This window comes from Cervus canadensis, chromosome 11 (genome assembly GCF_019320065.1).
Source record: "Cervus canadensis isolate Bull #8, Minnesota chromosome 11, ASM1932006v1, whole genome shotgun sequence".
In the NCBI taxonomy this organism is placed as follows: domain Eukaryota; kingdom Metazoa; phylum Chordata; class Mammalia; order Artiodactyla; family Cervidae; genus Cervus; species Cervus canadensis.
In genome coordinates, this window is record NC_057396.1 from 70162741 (window position 1) to 70184875 (window position 22135).

At 34.4% G+C, this 22135-nt stretch overlaps 1 protein-coding gene across 26 annotated transcripts in view; it reads right to left on the bottom strand.

Moving 5' to 3' along the window:
• PHF21A (PHD finger protein 21A) overlaps window positions 1–22135 on the bottom strand; it is a 187715-nt gene that overhangs the window by 139446 nt on the left and 26134 nt on the right. For 14 of the 26 annotated variants that reach the window (XM_043481027.1, XM_043481024.1, XM_043481023.1 and 11 more), the window contains 5 exons: window positions 19729–19769; window positions 18252–18363; window positions 12651–12791; window positions 8711–8743; window positions 6503–6589 (listed from right to left, as the gene is read on the bottom strand). In XM_043481027.1, coding sequence (XP_043336962.1) covers window positions 6503–6589; window positions 8711–8743; window positions 12651–12704 — 174 coding nt within the window. In that variant the 5' untranslated portion in view covers window positions 12705–12791; window positions 18252–18363; window positions 19729–19769. The remainder of the gene's footprint in view (window positions 1–6502; window positions 6590–8710; window positions 8744–12650; window positions 12792–18251; window positions 18364–19728; window positions 19770–22135) is intronic. The other 12 variants (XM_043481016.1, XM_043481021.1, XM_043481022.1 and 9 more) reach the window with 3 other exon arrangements.

Sequence of the window (22135 nt, forward strand, 5' to 3'; positions counted from 1 at the left end):
TCTTGTCCTGTATTTCTGAGCCCTTCATTCATCTCACCTTCACTGAATACAAGCCAAAAGGAATTCACCAGGAAAAATTTGAAATAATACACTTCCTGTATTTGAAGCAAGGGAGAAAGAACCGATGTACACAAGAGGCAGTAAAACCAACAAATATTTGGACTAATGGTTTCACATAAATATTTAACAGGAGGGATGAACTAGTTAAATCACAGGAACTCCTAAATTTTGGATGAAGATGAGGTCAGATTCCCATCATAATTCCAGGATCTCTAAGAAAACAATCTTAAATTCTAATATGACATGTCAATCACATTAGTTTGGATATGAATGAGACAGGGTAACTTTCTATGGTTACTGGTATCAGAGGCTAGAGACAGTCATGTGTCAGGTTACCAATATGAGACTACAAGAAGCAATTTACTTACATGACTCCAAGGCAATGAAGCTTAAAGGCAATGTAATTATTGTGCCTAATGTCCTATTTCAAAAAATATTTGATAGATAAAGGTTCACAGAGTAATTTAAGAATATAATTTACTAAATAAAACTGAACGAATAGTACAGTGATCTGGATTCTAGTCTTGAATCTGATACAATTAATTATATAAGTCACAAATAGTCCGTGTCCCAGTTTATGTATTACGATGATGTACTCATGACTGAGTTAAATGTGAAATGTTCTAAGCTCCTTTAAAAAGTAGTACTTTACTTATAAGATGAGGGTATTACATATGAGATGAAGTTGACCACCATGACTGAAGCTAACAGTTTCCATTTAAACAGAACTTACCTTCAAAACTACTCAGTGCTCTCAACAGATATACGTTCATTAACTCTTAAAAGGCATTATTCAAACATTCCATAAATAATGAATTAGACATAATAAATTATTTGACAGCTCAAAAATCTATCAACAAGTCTGTCACAGAGTAAGGAATAGAATCAAACTCTCAGTGTCCCCTCCCCCACTTCCCACCCAGTCCACTGTTCAAGTTGCCTACTTAGCCTGAATTATGTTGTTCTATGCATCAGAAACATAATTAGTTATGGCAGGAACAGAAATTTCTCTCCCAAAGGCTTGAGAATCCATTTTACTACAATAGGTTCAAACTTTAAATGAGAATGGTTTCATGAACAGCAACTATTTATTAAACCCTCAGAAAAGTATTTCATCTTGTTTTAGGTTAAGTAATCTGTGAGGAAAAGAGACTATGATATTTACACACAGAGTCAGCGGCAAACACCAAAGACTATGAAGGAGTCTACGTCTCTTAAAAGGATTAAGAAAAATAGTGGAAAGAGTGAAAGAAAAACCAAAAGGTAATTTTATGGAATACTATGTAATATGTGTACCATGGACAAATGGCATGAAAAACATATCTTCAGATAAGCATCAGATACCTATTACTCCATCTTCAAAATTAGCACAGTGCTTTCCCCCCACCCTACCTCCTCTCAAGGTATCTCTTAGGGAGAACTTGGTACTCTCAAAAATGCTGTTAATCTGATATAGCCTTTTCTGGAGGCTATTTAGAAATAAGTTGTTATTTAATATTTTAAAAACTTTTTATACACTTTGGCCAAGAGTGGTAGATGGACTACTGCCCTCAACTCTTCACACTCTGTCATAAAATGATACATTCACACCCTTTGTCATATAATTTTGCAAGGCATGACCACATGATGTGTTTTGGCGATTTGTTTTGACAATGCCAGCAGAGGCTTAAAATGTGTTTTGGTAGCCGGGCTTGTGTCTTACCCTCCAGTGATAAACCATGACATGGCTATGCCCCAGACAGCTGCTGCCCCCTCATGACTGGCCTCAGAACAGACAGACTTAGAGGAGTCTAACCCAACTGAGAGCCTGAGGCAAGCCAACTAACCCACAGGCTGAAGCAGACGCGCCTGGCCAAGCCAGCGTAGACCAGGACTGACAGACCCAGCATGAAACTTCAGTGTTGCGACTTAATACAACATGCTTTGCTATGCAGAACTGTTACAGCAAGAGCTGACCAATACACTGAATAATCTCACACCGGAGAATGTATCCTGAGGCAATTAGAACAGATTCACCTATAAGGGTATTTATCATAACAACATTTATAAATAACAGAAAACTGGAAACAGTCTATCATCAAATAACAGAGTGAACAGTTATGATCAAACCAAACTATTAAATATTTGAAGCTATTAAAAATTTCATTCTTAAAGAACACTCAAAAATGTATGAAAATGTTTATAGTATTTTAAGCTTAGAAAATATAAAAAGCAAGATGCACCATTTAAAAAAATATCTACAAGTACAGAAAAAGATCAGGTAGATAAAATAATTCACTTAAGAAATATAAATGCCTTTCTGTGCTAAATATTATCTCATGCTAAATATTATGCTAAATACTATACTTGGAATAAAGAGGTAAGTATGCTCCCTGACTTCTTGAAACAGTCTAGTGAGGACAACAGGTATTAAAAAATAATAACCATATATATGTAATTACAAATTTTGATAAACTATTATGGCAAAAATTGCTAATTATCCCCAGTATTTATTTCCCTCTTCTTGCTCAGTACCAGAGTCCCTGAATTTTATCTGCCCATGGCCATCTGGAATAGACTATACTTCCCAGCTTTCCCTGCTCCTAGTTGGAGCCATGTGACCAAGTTCTGACCAATGGGCTCTAACTGGAAGTAAGACATGAAACTTCCAGTAAACATCCTTAAAAATAAAGGGCTTGTTTTCCCCCTTTTTGCCAGATGGAGCAGCTATTTTGGACTATGATGTGGAAGCTTCACGCTGAGAATGGCAGAGCAACAGAACAGGAAGAGCTTGGGTTCCCTGGCACCGTGGAACCACTATCACCAGCCTTACTACACCCACAGAGCTTTCACACGAGACAGACAAAATTCTACCTTGTTTACGCCATTTTCATTTTGGGTTTTCAATCATTCACAGCTGAACCCTAATCCTAAGTGGCATAGCTATGAAGGAAAAATGAAAGGTTTGATGAGAGATTATAACAAACTGTTGGTTTTGACAGGAAGAAAGGGTTTCAGAGGTTGGTCCTCTGAGGAAGTAACTTTTAAGCTGCAACCTATCTGATGCCTGGCCAGGAGAGCACCAGGTGAAGGGAGGTGAGGTGGCAAACCCCTCAAGCCAACTAGTTTCAAAGATGAAAACCTCAACTGCAATAGGAATAAGCAACAAACTCTGGGATGCAAGACTGCTTCTACTGTAACAATGAATGAGTTAGAATGAAAGCAGAGCACTAAAGCAGCTAAGTGCATTGGCTCCAATATTAGAATCTCCACTATGACAAGTAAAAGACCACATATGTACGTCAAAAATGAAAGGGGAGGGGTGCAGAATGAAAAAGAATCCTGTTAAAGAAATTAATAGCTGCCTCCACACTTCAGTATTTCTAGTGTTTAAAACAGTTGGATGCTCTGATTAGAGTGGTTCATAGACCATAAGGAGAATGTCATTAGATTTTTAAAGGCTAACTATCCTTGGAAAATATAAGACTTCAGTGTTTAAAAAAATTTTAATAATATTTCTTGTGTATTTCTGATTTTAAAAAAGAAACATTTATTGTGGAGAATGCAGCAAATATATATAAGAATATAAAAATAAACTACCTGTAAATCATCACTTCCCAACCACATTTTATACTGACAGTTTTTTATACACACTTACATGCCTACATACATGTATACACACAATACACACAAATGGGATTGTTAACGCCTATGAAGTTGCGTGTGTTTTTTCACTATTTATCATAAGTGCATCCCTGTATCATTAAAATGTTTCTGAAACCATGATTTTAACTATATTACATAAAATTTATTTAGCCAATCAAGTCTGGGCTAAAACTGACTTTAAACTGCCAACCACAAATTAAAGTCCTGTGGGTCAAGAAGATGACTCCAAAACTGCCATGGGGAGTTTCTATTCAGAAATCTCAAATCACAATTTGAAAGCAATGGTACCATCTAACCAAGAATTCACTTAAATTCACTGAATTTTAGCCATGAAAAGTGCTTAATAAAGACTATATTTTCCCAAATGGAGTGCATTATTTTGTAATTGGTCTTGAGAAAGAAATAAAAGAAGTACCAAAGATTGAGGTAGCAATAACAAATAAGAACTAATAAGTGCCTACTGTATGAATTAGAGACTATCTGCAATGTTTTATTTTTTTAATAAAGCAAAATAAGAGAACATATGCATTTATTACTTCTATAATTAAATTTTCAAGTGGGTTTAAAAAATGAATATGGAAAAATGCATATAGAAAAAGAATGGAAACAAATATGACAAAGGGTTAATAACTGTTATTTTTGGAATATGACATTCTTTGAACTTTTGTTTTTAAATTTCACAACCAATAAATTAATATTAAATTAAAATATTAAGTCATGTGAGTGAGGTAATTCAGATTTCAGTTATTAAAGTGGAAGGAATATCAGTAAGTTTTGCCAGAGGCTAAGTGGATCTTCTGAGAAGGAAAAACAAAAAGCTGAGTACATAGCATTAAGAGTTTGCTCTAAAATAAAACTATTTTAAATGAAATGTCATAAGTCTGAGGAAGACTAGCTTTTGAACTTCATAGCTGTGCTTCCTTCAAGTACTATCCTACCTAAAAAATGATAGAGTTTCTGTTCTATCAAAAATGTTGTTCCAATAGTTAAGCAAGTATTTTAGAAACTGCAAGATTGCATTTTAATGTCTTACACTGGTTTTCTTTACTTTGTAAATCCAAGGTTTTCCTGATGCTACACCGATTTTTAAAATTCTAGTTTCTAATACCAAAACTTAGTTCAGAAGACAGAGGTTTCCACTTGATGAAACATCTTACTAAACATAAATGGTTGCAATGTTCTATTAAGGGAGATCTCTAGCAGAAAAGAAATTAATAAAAAGTTACAGAAATAAGCCAAATCTTTAATCCGTTCTCACAATGATTTCAAATAAATGTAAATTTTTTACAATCATCCCATTTTCCCCAAATGTAGCCTTATGTTGTCTTAACTTTGTGACAGCATCCCCCACCCCCTACTCCACTAATCAGTTCTCACCTTCTTTCCCTGATAGAACACGTGAGTTTTTCAGCAAAAATGACTCATTCATTGGCATCTTGTCAAAAAAGAAAACAAAAAAACCCCTGAAACTTTAAGAAGGCTCAGCACTAAAAGAATTCTAAAACTACAACATTTCACTAACACACATCATTTTGACTTCAGATAACTGGATCACTTTCAGAGTCAAATGTATCTAATGAACTGTTTATATTTTTCCTTACAAATTATTCTCCACCATGCTACATACTCAAAATTTTAGTTTGGCAACTCCCTAATCTAAAATACCTCTTGTCTCTGAAGAAGACAAGACAGAAGAATGTAGAAGCATTAGAATAAGAGGTGGGGGAAGCAACTGTTCACTCAGCTTGGAAAAAGATTCTATTCTGAAACATTAATGACTCACATTTATTCCACACAGTTCTCAAAATGTATTTCTCCCATTAGTTAAATGAAAACACAATACAATACATAATATAAATGCAATCACAAATCTCCAGGAATAAATTACTCTCACTGCTATTATTTCACTAAATAAAAGTTTAAAAAACATAACACAAAAATCAATTATTGAGAACTATGTAACTAAAAATCTTCAATAAGCATGAACTATCAACTGCAAGTCACCTTATCGTTTTGGTTCACACATTCACCTACTCCAAAACCGCGCCTTTTAACCAGAGGGAGAGTGGTGCGGAAGGAAGAAGAAAACAAATGCTTTGTCAGATTACCACAGACATTTACTTATGGCTCTATCAACTGTCACACTCCACCTGCTGGCAGGAGCTGCGTGAATTGGTGAAGTGGAGGTCATTATACAAGAAATTCCAAAGAACACTTTCTAGATGTACTTGGGGAAGAAAGCAAGATGTTCCTTTTTTTTTTGTCCTACACAGAATATATCTAACAAGGCTCCACCAAAGTTTTTTTTCACATAATAGTAGGTCAGTATCTAACAAAGATTAACATAAAGGAATGACAACAATCAGAATGGGAGACCTACATTTATAGCAATCTACTTAAACCATTCTCTCCACGGTAAGTTAAAGGTCATCTCAAGCCTTTAATACAGGTAACAAGGCACATCCAGCAACTTTCAGATTCTCTGTCACACACTTGAACATTCTCTGCCCCCATCTTCTATGGGTAAACTATGGACTTTAATTAACACAGTCAACAGCAGCCTGCCACACGGCTGTTAGATATTTGCCACTAACATATACTCATGGGATACTCTAGAGACTGATTTCAACTGAAAATAAAAATAGATAAACAGAGCTCAAAAAAAATTAAAACTGAGTCTGGCTGCCCACACTTATTTTCACACATGAGGAAAAATAGCAGTTCTCCTAGAAGCCTCGAGCAGACATATCTTTAGAACACAATGTTAAAAATATGCCCCCCCTCCTTTTTCCCCTACCTGTTTCTCACTCAAAGCTGTGATTTTGGCTTGGAGTTCATGAAGCTGTTTCTTTAAATCAGCATTCTGATTGGAAAGAAAAAATATCTGTGAGGAAGATATTTCATTTGTTAACAGGATAGTAGCAAGAAGACTTTATGCACACTGCATTACAAATGATGAAGCAGCCTTAAAGCATTTAGCCCATCGCACTGTCATGCATTAAACTGCAGTCAAGTCACCACCACCCAGTGCACAGATCCCAGTGTAGGCTGCTAACACAAGGACAGGGGTAAACTCCTTTCTGATTATTTCACATTAAAAGATATTTTATATTTTAGCATTTTATAGTGTAATAGTACTCTTTTCTACTAAAATAGCTATTCTTCATAAATAACAGCTGACAGAAACCCTAAAGTTCCACTCATCAGACAAAAGCAAAAAAATGGAATTTATAAGGATGAACAAACTGGATGCTTAACAGCATTATCAATAAGAGAAGTTTTACTCTGCTTGCCCCCTCCCTTACTTAGTAGAGCACATTTGTTATTTTAGCCTAGATTTGAAGAGCTGTCGGTGTTGCAACTGCCTTAACACTACATCATTCAAATTAACATACTGACTACCAGGGCAACTTCTCAGTTCTAAAATGTTAGGAATCAAAAAAGAATACTATTTTAAATGAGATACACTGAGCATGCTTGCCTTTTACTCACGTGGGAGAAAAATCCAAAATTAAAGTTTTCAAAAGCTTAATGTAACAAGATAGCCTACTTACTAGCAGACTGAATACCACCCCAATGAGAGACTACTTTTCCTTTTTCGTTTCTCACGCAATTCTCTCGATTCACTCTGCCTGATCTTCTGACAGGGTCACGGCATACACTCTTCCTTCATGTTTACTCCATGAGGTATTTTTTGTGACAGTGTGTGATATAAGGCCTCTCTAGTGAGATCACTCACAAGACTGTCCAGCAACTTACTGCCAGCTCAGATTCCCTACATTAAGATTGCTCTATTATGTAACTGCCAGCTATGTCAGAAATTCTACAGTTTTCTAATAATATTTCAGTTGCTGATAACATAGGTTACCATATTAAATATAAAAGAATCTATTCATTGATCTACTGCTACTTGGTTCCCTAAACCTAATTTAAACTATAGTATATTTTAAAAAACTAAAATGGAGAAACTTCTCAAAGAAGTTGGACTGTCAAACAGGAGTTAAGTGGCCATCAATGCCAGCTCAGAATCAATGGATTGTGTTAAAAATAAAACAGTTAAGCTACTAGGGGCTAAATTTGTAAAAATGAATACTATGTCCCACTTGCAAAAATCAATCTGCCTCAGCACCATTCTTTAATCCAAGAATCTATTTTACTTAACTTTACAATGAGGCATGTATGGTGTATTTAACAAGATAAAAAAAAAAAAGAAAGGAAAAAAAAAAACAGTGTGTGGGTCTAAGTGTTCTGTGAACAGATTATGAATAAACAAATGCAAGGGAGAAATCTTGAGAATGTCTGATACTTTGACCCCATACTTATGGTCCACTATCTAATTGGTGCAAAAGAGACATTGCCTGAACAATAAATATATTAACAGTAATTAAAGACAAGGTAAGTTTTTAGGAAGATTTCTCTTCAGGGATACAGAATAAAATACCTGAGCCAAAAATTCCTATGAGACATTAAAGAAAAGGTAATACTTGATGGATTACTATATTAACATAAGGTTCTTTAAAACCTTCCTTAAGGGCTCTTTCAAAAAGAATTTTTTAATGCTTTTTAAAAATTATTCTAAAATTCTAAACAGTGAGATTAAGCATTTAAATATTCTATACTATAAGAAAGTAAAAAATGGTTCTGGGCTATGTTCAAAAATTTTGAGAAAGCCTCACAAACTCTGATTTCAAGTAAGCAGGCTTGTGGAAATGAAATTTAAGCTAAGTATTTAATATACGTATTAACTCTCATTTTTTTCCCAAAATATTCAAAGCAATTAACTTAAAAGCAAAATAACAGTAACAAAGATGAAATAATAGCTGTATTATAACAGAATGACTGGATTTTTCTTAATTCTTAAAACATGAAGGCAAATGTGCCAAAAAAAACCTGCTATAGAAATGAAATAGTTTTTAAAACCTAAGTAACATCTATATTTTAGTATTTTACAGTCACTTTATCTTAAATTATTTTAAAAATTAAATGAATAAAAGTAGTATTTTACCTGCGGATCCTGCTTCATTTGAGCAACCAGTTTCTGATGATAAAAAGAGAAAAAGAGCCATCAGTCTTACATATTAACTCACTATCACTAAGCAGGCTTAGCCCCCAAAATCTAAAGTTTTAAGTCCACACACACATACACACACAAACAAAACAAGCAATACCATCATCAGAACAGACCAAAAGCTTCCGTGATCCATGTAAAAGATTAATGAAACACTCTCTTAATAAAAAAAAAAAAAAAAAAACCCCGAAGTATTGCTTTATATTTGAAATAGAGCTTCCTGCTTTTAAACAAATCTGGAGATGGGATGGGGGAAAGGAGCTTTTAAAAGACAATTTAAACTAACTGAATGCTTCAAAAGTAAAATATCCCTTGAAAATTTTGTCATTTTGTCTAGAGTCCCAAATAAGGCCTGGGAAGAAGCTGCTCTCATATAAAAACAGACCTGTTTGTATACAGCAAACAGACTTGGCAAGTCAGTTAGTTGGTTTGGTTCACAGAAGGGGCCTAGTGTCAGATGTGACTCTGCCACTGTCCTCTCTGGGGGGAGGGGATGTACCCAGTGGAGCAATGGTGCTAGTATTTGAGAACAAGGAAGTGAAGAACAGTAATGCAAAATTCTACCTACCTGGGGTTCCTGGGTGAAGAGAGTTCTATCAGAATACTGAATGGAAAGACCTTATTAACTAAGGAAAACGTAAGTCCAAAAAATGAAAAAGGAAAATGGATGTCAATTGACCTACCCAACTTCTAAAAGCATCACTGCCCAAAGGTAACAATTATCAGGGAGAGAAACTGAAGAATAAAGAAAGAGAAGAATAAAGAATAAAGAAATTGAAGCATAAAGGAGTATCAGAAGACTGATTCCTGAAAGTATCTGGGAATAAGCTGTTCTCTAAGTGATTTTTTCCTATAACTGAAAAATCTATGCCTCTCTTTGGGAGACAAGACACTTTTAAAGTTTTTAAGTCATAAAATAAAAACTTTCTAAAATATATTATATACTTATCCACCTTATTAAGTAAAAACAAAGTCAGATTTTAATGATATTTAATGATAGAGGCATGATTACATCAATATACTATTCTGCAAACAATACAAAAGGTCCTTAAATAAAGACCCCAGATTGTTATGTTCTAAAGAGTTCTTTCCGTTTTTTCACCTACTCCTTAAGGTCAAGCAGGCAGCTACCAAACACTGCTACTATCAGTATGCTTCCCTCTAAGAGCCCCTGAGCCATAATTCAAATTTGCTACTTCTGATCTGCTTTGTGATATGCTCAATGAACTAATTCTAAGATGAGCAAATATCCTAAGAAATCCCCCTTGAGTAAAAGGTATAATCTTCAGTGAGTGACTTTTAACATTTCTCCTAGCTTGTCAAAAGCCTTATATGAGGTGCTAAGACACAGTCTGGATAGCTGAGATTGCCAACCATGTGACCTCCAAATACACAAGGTGTATTTTACTATACTCTACTTCATATACGACAGTGGTAACTCTTCTATAGCCTGGTCTTAATCTACAAAATAGTAGTAACATACATTCCAAGAGTTCAAGGATATAAAAACACAAAGTTTTCTACATATACATTTTTTACTAATGCAGCTTAAAGGCTAGTCACATTCTTCAATGAAAAAAGCCCTTGGTCTTCCTTTCTGATTCGGTACCAGAGACTGGAGTACTGTAATAAAGTTGCCTTTTTACAGTTGAGAAAAGTTTTCCTCCATGACACTTGGATTTAAAAACTGACTACCAAACTCAGTCTCCACCTCTGGAGGAAATAAATAAGCCAACTTTTCTACCTACAATCACCCAAGCTGCAGTTTAGACCATTACAGGCAGGACAGAAAAGCTGGGCAATTCAACCACTGAAATCCCCAATGACTTTAAGGTGACACTGTGTGTTATCAAAATTGTTACTTTCTATTTCAAGAATGCAGCAGTTTTTCATGAGGATATAGTTTATGCCAAAGGTTGGCAAACTACAACCCACAGGCAAATCTGGTTTACCACCTGTTCCTATAAATAAAGTTTTACTGGGACACAGCCACACCCATTCACTTACATACTATGACTGCTTTGTCCATATAGCAGCAGAGAAAAGCACTTGTGACAGACCATAAACTATTCCCAAAGCGTAAAATACTTTACCATCTGGCCCTTTGCAGTAAGTTTGCTAATCTCTGCTTTATACTATTCTCTGTTACATGTAGAGTAAATACTCCAAAAGTTTAAATATGACTTGTATCAAATCCACATAGGAATATTCAAAACGGCAATTTCTCAAAGAAAGATGAGATGTCCATCACAGGCCATTACTCTTTAAACATTCATTCAACATCAACCATGTGCATGTCGCTACTTTTTCAATCATTTCCCTGTTCAACAAGAACAAAAGTATACTTCTACCACAGCAATACTAGGTAGTTTCATTAACACACTTTCTATCCAGTAAGCTCATTTTCAGCCCCAGTTTCATTCCCTAAGTGGAAATGATGAAGGGGTGGCTTCTGCCCCAATATTTAGTCAAATGTACAATCTGGCTTTGGCCTCAGCCTAATAGCCAGTGCCTACTTTGATGTCATTTCTGGCATCCCTGAATTTCTCATGATCATGTAGGTCACCATGGACCCAATCAGAATAACAGCATCAGATTTACATCACGGCATGTCATTTCTATTTCCTGTTAAAACTTATTTTTTAGGGGGGGCTGTACGTCACAGTATGTGGGATCTTAGTCCCCAGACCAGGGATCCAACCCATGTCCCCTGCATTGGAATGCAGAATCTTAACCACTGAACTGCCAGGAAAGTCCCCACTGTTAGTACTTAAATTTTTTTCTAATAGGAAAGGATTCCAAATGTAACTGGAATGAATATCTTATATTCTATACAGGTTAAAATACTATCAACCAATGTTGATAAACATAAATAATAAGTGTTTATTACCATATAAAGTGCTGTATAACAGTTAAGGATGAATATAAAAGCTATTAATTTTATGCTAAAAATAGTTAAATACATGGGAAAATAATTAATGTGAATATTAAGTGATAACTTCAGGAGAATATTTTATTCCTTTTGAGTCACTAAATGTAATTTTAAAATTTAAATTATATTTTAAAATAAACATCCAATTTTTTCATAATTATAATTTTTATAAAATTGGTATGCTTGAATTAAAAATATGAAACTAAATAATATTTAAGAACTCTATTTAAATTTTGTGATTCAGTTCAATTATATCATGAACTTTTCAAATAAAGTCATATTTGGACTTGTTCATGTCTTGTGAGGATGAACCAAAAGCTGGATGTTAACTATGCCATCCCAAAATTTCTTGAGAGGAGGAATGCCATCCCAAAAATCACATGTGAGTAACTGTGGTATACATGACAGTCAATTGAAACATGTCTTATTTTTTAAAATATGCAAGCAAACACAGGGAATTATATTCAGTATTCTGTGATAAACCATAATGGAAGAGAACATGAAAAAGAATGTATATATGTAGAGCTCAACTGTTTTGCTATACAGTAGAAATTAACATAATACTGTAAACCAACTATACTTCAATAAAATAAATTTTGAAAAATAAAAAATAAATAAAATACACAAGTTAAAGTCACATGAACAAAGTCCCTCAGATTAACCAAAAAACAGGGGAAAGGGGGTTTGTTTTTTTTAACACACTCAGTATATGGAAAAAATATTTTTAGTTCTTTTGCCTGGAAGAGAAGTCAGGGTTTTTAAAATTCTTAAAAATATTATCAATGAGTTTGTTGAGTAGTGTTAGAAGGCAAATAACATGATTCTTTAACAACTGACTGAAAAAATGATTAAAAACTGTACTGAAAATCAGAGACAGCCAGGTTGTTTATTAATTTAGCCATTACTTAATAACACGATGTGGGAGAAGCCGTGAATGAAACATACCTGGTGAACCTGAATTTCCACTTTAAGAGCCTCCTGTAGAGTCTGCAACTCCATCCTCTACTTTCTCCACTTTTTCTATGTCTGCTATCTACAGTTTCTTCAGCCTTTGTTTAAAATTACAAACTCCTCTTCTCACTGCAGCTGTAGAGATCATAAAATGTTTGGGATCATTATGTTGGTTATAAAGGAAACATACATGTTAGATAAAATAAATTACATTAGGCAAAAAATTAGCCAACTAAACACAGGGCAAAAACTTTCCGCAAACAGATTTCTTTCCAAAATGAGATTTGTACTGAATTGGTACCAAAACTTTCTGAGTATTCTCTGAGCACTCCTCTACAAAACACTTCAAATAAGTAAGAAATGAAACAAAAAGTGTTTAATCTGGTCAAGAAAACATCCAAGCACTTACTACGTGCTCAGCGCCATGTAAAATACTACTTTCTGAGGACACAGAGCTGAACAAGACCACTTCTGTCCTAGATGGGTCGGGAGACGAGAAGAAGAGGACAGCCACCCAGGACACACTGTTCTTGGAAAGAGACACACAACAGCATGGTCATACATTTTTAACTATCACACAGAGTGAACTAGAGAGCTCAGGATCTCTCGGAAGTTAAAGAAGGCCAGAGTACTCTCACTTGGATGGACTTCTACAGTATATAAAAAAATAAAGAAACTCAAAATAGGGGAAATTCTGGTATAAAGGTTTACATATAACAAATTAATACTTAACCACATTACAATGGAACTCTGCTTTCCACAAAGTTACGACAGAGATGTTAAAAAATAAAACTATCGTGCACAACAGATGAGGTGGGTCTATAACAACAGAACAGACTCTTCCCCTTTACAACACCATCTTCTCTTCAAGCCTGCTGGTGCATCGCTTGGGCTACATGTCTAACTACGCATGGAGACAATGTCAGAAGTCTAGATTTGTGAATGTGAACCTGCTGCTCTGCTCATCACTGCTGCAACTTAAATTAACTCCATAGCTAACTCTTCTTTCTTTTCTTTTTTCTTGAATGTGGCCTTAGACATGATTTCAGGTGCTCTCCTCAAAGTAAAAGCTTAATTGAATAAATGTATATACAAAACCTGTAGTTAGAGCAGCTTTTCAGCATTTTTACAAACTGAGGAAGAGGACAATCAAGAAGTTAGAGTAACTGCTACTCCTTATGCTAATTCAATGAGACTCATAATCTTTAAACTAAAAGTTAATAATCTAAAAACTGTTTATCTATGGATAAAATTCATAGTTAACTTGAAAGAGTTAGTCGCTCAATCGTGTCGACTCTTGAACTCTATGGACTGTAGCCCGCCAGGCTCCTCTGTCCATGGGGTTCTCCAGGCAAGAAAACTGGAGTGGACAGCCATGCCCTTCTTCAGGGGATCGTCTCAACCCAGGGATCAAACCTGGGTCTCCTGCATTGTAGGCAAATTCTTCACCACCTGAGCCACCAGAGAAGCCCCATAGTCAACCTAAGTTTTCTTAAAACTTCTTTAAACCCTGATTTAACAGAGTTATAGTGAAGTCATTAATTTCAGGCTGTATTCGTGTGAATATTAATCTTCATTATATTTGTTTAATCTTACTAGGCTTAAAACATCACTGGCAATCTCTCCCCTCGGGCTTACATACTATGTTATGTAATATCAAAATACTCTAAGCTTTTTTTAAGAAAACAATACACTTCCAAAGTGTAAAATTCCTTCAAACTTACATTTGTGGAGGCTAGGAAACGATATTATTATACAATGATATTGCCCACCAAAAATTTTCATAAAGGTAGTATGTTTAGGGGAGATAATTTGGAAAAGGTGATATTGATGAACAAACCCAGGTTTTCCAGATATTTATTAAATCTTTAAAAATCGTTGGAACTACATAAATATCAGAATCATTAAGTTATTGGTTTTAGACCAAGGTTTTTGTTGTCACGTAGGTTTATATACTAAAGCAAATGTTAAAACTATGCACTCACTGTAATTTTAAATGTTAAAATAATCTCCCTACTCAAATTCCTGATTTATGTATTAGAGGTCTTCCTGAAAAGAGTACTTAGTTTTAAGGCTATCAGAAAACATGTCTAAAAATGATTCCTTATCATTTTCATTAAATTAAAATCACCTTGAAGGGTATTTTCAAAGACAGAAAAGCCACTTTATTTTACTAGTAGTTACATATAACATCATAGCTCAACTCAACTCATAAGCTCTAGAAATAAACAGGAACTTAAAGACATGAAGAATTCACAATATACACAAACAAAGAGTTAACCTAATATGTACAGTTACAGAGTGCTTACAGATTAATTACAAATTAATTTTTCAAAAGCTATGAAAAAGCAATTCACAGAAGAAGAAGTAAGAACGATCAACATGAAAAAAAAAATCTATCTTCAAGAGAGTCATGGAAATGTAAATTTAAGAAGACACATTTTTGTCAGTCAAACTGACAAAGACCTGTAAAAATTAATAATACTCTGAGCTGTCTAGAGTTTGCATCAGGTGGCACTTTTATAATTTGCTATTAGTTATATCTGAGTGGTAGCACTGAGGGTTATTTACTTTCTTTTCAGAGTATCAATATTTCCAAAATTTTCCATGGAAAATATGTACTTATTTTTAGATAACAAAAAATTAACTTAGAATTGCTAGATAAAACATCAGAAAAATTTATACTGATGAAACAAAACGTTCAGGAACAGAGTAAGTAAAGCCAGGGTTTAACCTGGAGGCTCTAAATGTCAAAGAGTGCCTCACAGGATAAGAAGCCTGCAACTCAAGTTAATGAGGAGCTGACAGCTTTTACTTCCTTCATCAGATTGTTGTCTGCTTATTAGAGACACACAAAGGCACGAAATTTTATTTGGCAAGGACTCTAAAGGCCAATTACTCATTTTATTTCAAGATAAAACTGAAGGGTTAAAAACGGTATTGACTTTTTATAGGAAAATATATGAAGGATTAGAAGATTCAGATAATATCTTTCTTTTTCACAAAAGCCTGTTTCTGAATAGCATTTTTAAGAGACTGATCTCTGCCTGAAAGAACAGGTAATATACATATATATTCATAGCCTACAAAAACAATGCAAGCACATGTTGAGTCCTTTTAAAAAATATTTTTGGGGCTTACACAATGCATGCAGCCATCATGTGATGACCATTTGGGGGCAGTTTATAGTATTATAAAGTAATATAGGAGGTAATATAAAGTATTATAAAGAAGGCAAAATTTATAAAAAAGATGGTTTATCATATTTTGACCAACTCTGATAAATTATAAATAACAAATCTGCTGCTACAAGGTAAATATGAAGAGACTTACAAAACAATTTACTGAGGTACAAAGCCTTTTGCCACCCATCAATTCTAAGTACTACCACCAGAGAAGGCAAGTGCTTAGCACAAAATACCAGCATTCACTATATTCAAGACAGTATGTGTCAAACCACTGGGATACCTAATGGCCTCCCACCTTCAAATAACAAAAAACATAAATAAAAACTCCACAAACCAAACAAACAAGCAAACAAACAAAATAACCAAATCTCACACACTAAAAAGGGCAAACGTAGTGTCTGAAAAGAACATTCACTGTCTCAAAAAAAAAAAAAAAAAACCTGATTCCACTTATTCACTGTGTAACCACTCTCAGCTTTAGGTTTGTTTGCTTATAAATCAGAAAAAGGGGAACAGAATCATCTGTTTCACAAAACTATTACGAGGTTTAAATTAGGTGAAGTTATATGAAAAGCCATTTGTAAACTGTAAAGTTCTATGCTTTTCTTAACATACTTAACTCTTCCTCATATACACAAACTTTTGTATAAACTTCTCAACACAGTATATTTCTGAAAAGAGTGCGAGCTTTCTTATTTCCAACTTCTCTAAGAAAGGGATTCTAACCATTTTCCTGGTTACAGTTCTGCTTGGAGATGTATGACTGCTAGATCTTTCATAATGATTCTAATAATGCAGTAATACTACAACTCTGAATTTATTACCAAAATTACTGCTCTGTTCTTGAATTGATATAAATCTTTTCCCAATCAAAACTCATTGCATCAACCAAGTTTACTTAACTACACTAAGTCTGTAATACATTGTGCCCCCAGACTGAATTCCTTAAAAATGAACAGCTCAGGGTTCTCTATACCATGTACCTACTTGGTGTTAGACTCCACTTTTGATCTATACTCTCAAAATAGTGTTTCAAGTAGGTTCAATTAATTTTTTAAAATATGAAAAAGTAGAGACTTGTAGATCTATGTATCCTTACTTGTCACATGCCTATTACTAAAATACTAAAATTAAATTACTACAATACTGAAATAGCACCTCTGTCCACGGAATTCCCCAAGCAAGAATACTGGAGTGGGTAGCCATTCCCTTCTCCAGGGGATCTTCACAACTCAGGGATAGAACCTGGATCTCCCACATTGCAGGCAGATTCTTTACCACCTGAGCCACCAGGAAAGCATTACTAAAATATCAGGTTTCAATTTGTACTGAATACTTATTGATTACTATGTATCTAATATGCTAGGAGATAAAACATATCTTTAACTTTTAACTAACAGTGCTAAAAATGATCACAAATGTGAAAAATTTAATAACTTATGAAAACTAACATTTACTAACATGAATCAATAAGATGACATTAAAATATATATATAATGTTTGTTTTCTTGTTTTCATGGTGGTATTTCTTTGGCGATACTCCACAGGTCAACAGGAAATGCTACTGCACAAACAACTTGATGTTGGAGGCTACACTCTGAATCTGGCAAGGTTACTATGCTCAAGTACTGGTATTACAGGTGCTGACAAACCTGAGCTAGTAAGACTGATGCTTCTTAACCACTAAATTTACACACACACACACACACAAACACACAATTCAATTAATGGTATCTGAAAATATGAATGCCTTTGAGTATAAAATATGCATCTTTCCTTTGGTTTTTTGGGTGGAAGGGGGCCAGATCCTTGTTAAAAAGGGAAAAGAAAAAAAAAAAAAAAACAAGGAATACCTGCACAAGTCATACCATTCGAGCACAAGGGCGTGGTATTTTTGGTCAAGTCAGGGTTTCCCCACAGCCCCCGCTTCTGCACAGGTCTGCTGCGGTGAGTGTCCTGTCCCACCCCCTACCACCAGCGTTCATTCTAAGATATAGTTTCTACCTCAGCTTCCTGGCTCCAGGCCTGGCAGACATACATACACTCTTCTAGTTGCTACTTTTCTTTACAGAAATGAAGTGTGTCTACTAAACTCTTCCCAACTATACCCAACAACAAGAACGTTGAAGCAAATTCAAAATGCACAGAAATTCAAAATGAAGGAGACTGAAGAGTCATATATGAGCATAGTGACAATGAGGTCAAGATTTTAAGAAATGGTTGCCATATTTACCAGAATGTTTTTTAATGATAAATATTTTACTACACAAAGGAGAACATAAGTGAGGACGGTGGTCTTGGTATAACTAATAAGTACTTAACAGAAGTGGAAGTTATGGGAGAGAGATTTCAGATCGATTTAAGGAAGAGCTAAGGATTAGAGCTGTACAAAAAAGGAATGGGTTACCTTATGAGGTAGTGGGCTCCCTGTCAATAGAAGTATTCAAGAATGCTGCATATCATATCCCCCTCTTGGAGATTCACAATGCACATTAGCATATTAAAGGTTCTGAGAAGTCCTGCAGTAAAGAAACCTGTTTAACTTTGTTTAAAGCAGCATTTTCCAAATTATTTGACCACAGAACATCTTCCCCACTCCCACCCCACCTCAATAATATTTATTAATTTCTGTGGAAATTACAGTTCCTCAGAACACATTACAGAAAATATGAGCTACATTTTTTAAAATGTAGAATTCAATACATCAGGGATATATCTGAATAACAATATGTCAAGGATATAAGAGAAGAAACTGCCACACCTGGTAAAAGGTTCAAAGAGAAGGCCCTTAACATTCCTTCTTCTTTAAGAAATTTATGATTCCACTGCATCTCAAACTAAAGGGCTATGGGGTCTTGATTATTTATTTTTAATGGTTCTATGACAGAAAGGCAAGTAGGATAAAAAGGTAGTATAATGTAAGATTAACTGGTTCAAATGTCTCCCTTTCACGTTTAAAGCTCATTACCTAAAAGGCAAGAGATACCTCAATGACCATTAAGGTATGAAAGAAGCCTCAACTAAATATCTACTTCACCCACTAAATGAATTACCATTTGAGAGAGAGAATTTTTTTTAAGAAAAGTACCTTGCAATAGGGGACTACCCTACTCTAGTTATCTTGTTTGAATTTAATTTTTTATCATAATACATACTCTTGAAATAAGGTTAATATTTGTTTGGTCTTCAGACACTGGAATGCCCTGTGTAACCTGAATTATACACTCAAATAAATGATTAAGTGTGATGATTTATAAGCTGTTAAAGCAGACATTAAAACTGATACTAGGGAAAAAACATGTTTGCCTATATGACCCACACTGCTACATTTCTCTCATTTTAAAAACATTTTCCTCTTCAAGAATTATACAAAACATACACTGAAAATGTAGTATCAGACATGAGGCCAATCCAACATTAAATTTAATAACATAAATGTTAAGAGGCCCCAAATTTCAAAGTTAAGGTTCCCATAGTTACATTAATTTAGCCTTTTTGCACATATACTAAGGCCATCAAATTAAACAGTGTATTAAGTAATACAAGACACAATGGGAACCTTAACTTTTGAATTTCCTGGGTTTTGAATTTTCAGCCCTAACCACTGCATTAAGGACATTTTTCGCAAAGGGGACCTTTACATTTTAAGAGGTTATCGAATGTAGGAACATGCAAGCCTAGCAGTATTATTAGAAACACAAATGCATTTGAGATATGGTTATGTGAAATTAGACAAAAATTCACTTTCACTCAGTACAAACTGCGAAGCCTTTCTCATTTCTGGGAGACAGCGTTTTTGCAGAAAAAGGAAAAAAATCACTGAATATTTGAATTATCATCCAACCAGCATCAGGCACAGTGTGCCTACTTGAAAAAGTACTTACCAATTTTGGGGAAACTGGCTCTCCTTCAGTTCTCTTGCTCCCTATAAGAGAAGAAGGGAAAATGGAATTAGACTACAAACACAGATTTATGACAAGTTATCAAAAGTTGATAACTTAAAGATTTCTATCTCATTTTAATGAGGAAAAAATCAAAACACATAAGAATCTCCAAAGCTTTAAAACACAAAAGAAAAAAATAAGGAAAGAGACAGGTAGTTTCATTTTTACAAGAGAAGAATTCAAAGGCAATTAGATATCTAATTTTCCAGTTTTTTTTTTTCCACTTTTCCACAGCCTTTTCAAGACAAGAAAAAGTAGTTGATAGTCTCCCTTTCCTAAGAGACACAGAAATGCAGAAATACACCCACATCCCCAACAAATGACCTTCACTGTTTGCTGCTTTTTTTTTTTTTTTTTTTTTACAAATTAGGCTAACATCATTGGCCCTTAGCTTGATCTACTTTTTTTCAGTTAATCTTGAAATGGACCTATCTTATATAAGGCTTTAAAATTCAAGCATCTTATATGTAGTCATAATTTCAATTAAACTTTTCATTCACATTCTTAAAGTCCTACCAGTTTAAACTGTGAACCACATAACACTAAAGTGACTTTCCCTATGCCATATCAGTGATAGAGCCAGGAAAAAAAAAAAAAAAATCAAGGTTTTGGGATCCCAATCTATGCTCAGTGATGCTTTTATCAATTGTGGTTTTTTAAGATTATCTAAACTCCATTAAGTTGATTTCAAGGTCAGAAAACTCACGTCAAGCTATATTGTTTATTTATTTTTAACTTGTCCTTGCCCCAAACTTTTCTAGTTAAAAACATTAGTGAACAAAAAATAAAACTTTTTCCTTAGTATTTAGTATTAAATTATTTAACCTCAACATACCATGCTCTAAATCTATATCATTCTATGCCTTTTTTTTTTTTTCATTCTATGCCTTAAACATAGTACATTTGTCCACTGATGTCACTCCAATAGTGTGATGTAAATTCTCATTTGTTTAAGGGATATTTTTAAAAATCTTCATCTAAATCACAAATTTTTATTTAATCATGCACAGTCATATCCAAAATATAATAAAATAATTTTAAAGGGCCTCAATTCATGCAGTTAACATTCATTTCCAAAAGAAATTCAACTTGCTGGTTTACCCTGCCTTTCTTTTAGCAACAGCACTCTTTTAGAGTTCTAAAGTGCATATAAATGGCAATTTTAATCATCACAATTAGAATAATTACCAACCAAAAGAAAAATCTATAAAATGGTCTGTAGAATGATGTGGTTATTAAAAAGTAGATTCTTGGGAATTCCCCGGTGGTTCAATGGTTAGGACTCTGTGCTTCCACTGCAAGGATCATGGGTTCAGTCTCTGCTTCGAGAACGAAGATCTCACATGCCACAAGGTATGGCCTCCCCCTACCAAAAAAGTGGATTCTCACTAGGAAAAAAAAAAATCTAACTATGTGTGATGATGGTGATTACCACTTACTGTGGTAATCATCTCACAATACACACCCATATCAAACCATTATGTTGTATACCTAGAACTAATATGATGCTCTATATCAATTTTAAAAAGTGGATTCTTAACAGTACAGATACCTATATGATTCTGTACCACTCAAAGACAGTACCAGGCAAATAGTAAAGGCTCCTTAGAGAGAACTCCCTAGAGGTCCACTGGTCATGACTGGGCACTTTCACTGCTGTGCCCAGGTTCAATTCCTGGTTGGAGAACTAAGATTCCACAAGCCAAGTGGTGTGACCAAAAACAAAGTAAATGGTCAGTAGATATTTGTTAAATGAATGAATTGACTGAGTGGACCCTTAACTCTCAGTTGCAGGCTTATTTTCCCCATCTCTTGTTAGCTCTTTCATGCTGGGGATAATCTTATGCATCAATCTCCCACAGCATTATTTGTTAAATGAGTGACTCTGGATAAAAACAGCTGATTAGGAAATAAAAGATTGCCATTTTAAAATATAGTGAAAAGGAAAAGATAGATAAATTGCATCAAATTAAAATTAGGAACCTCAGTTCATCAAAAAAAAAAAACAAAACACCCCACCATTCTCTTAAGAGAATGAAAAAGCAATCCACAGAACTGGAGAATTGTAACTGCAATACGTAACAATAGCTTATACTCAGAATGTATAAAATATGTTGAGACTCAAAGTGGTCAGGATGGGATTGGGATTTCAACTTTTACACAAATGGCATTTGAGAAGGTACAGTCAAATAAACTCTTTTGAAAATCATATTCAGTAAAAAAGGCAATGGATGCACCTTATCTCTGGGGTATTTTCTCTAAAAAATAAATAGCAGAGTCAACTCCTAATTGATAAGGAATTGTACCATGATATCACAAAACTACTCATAACACTGCTTGCACGGAC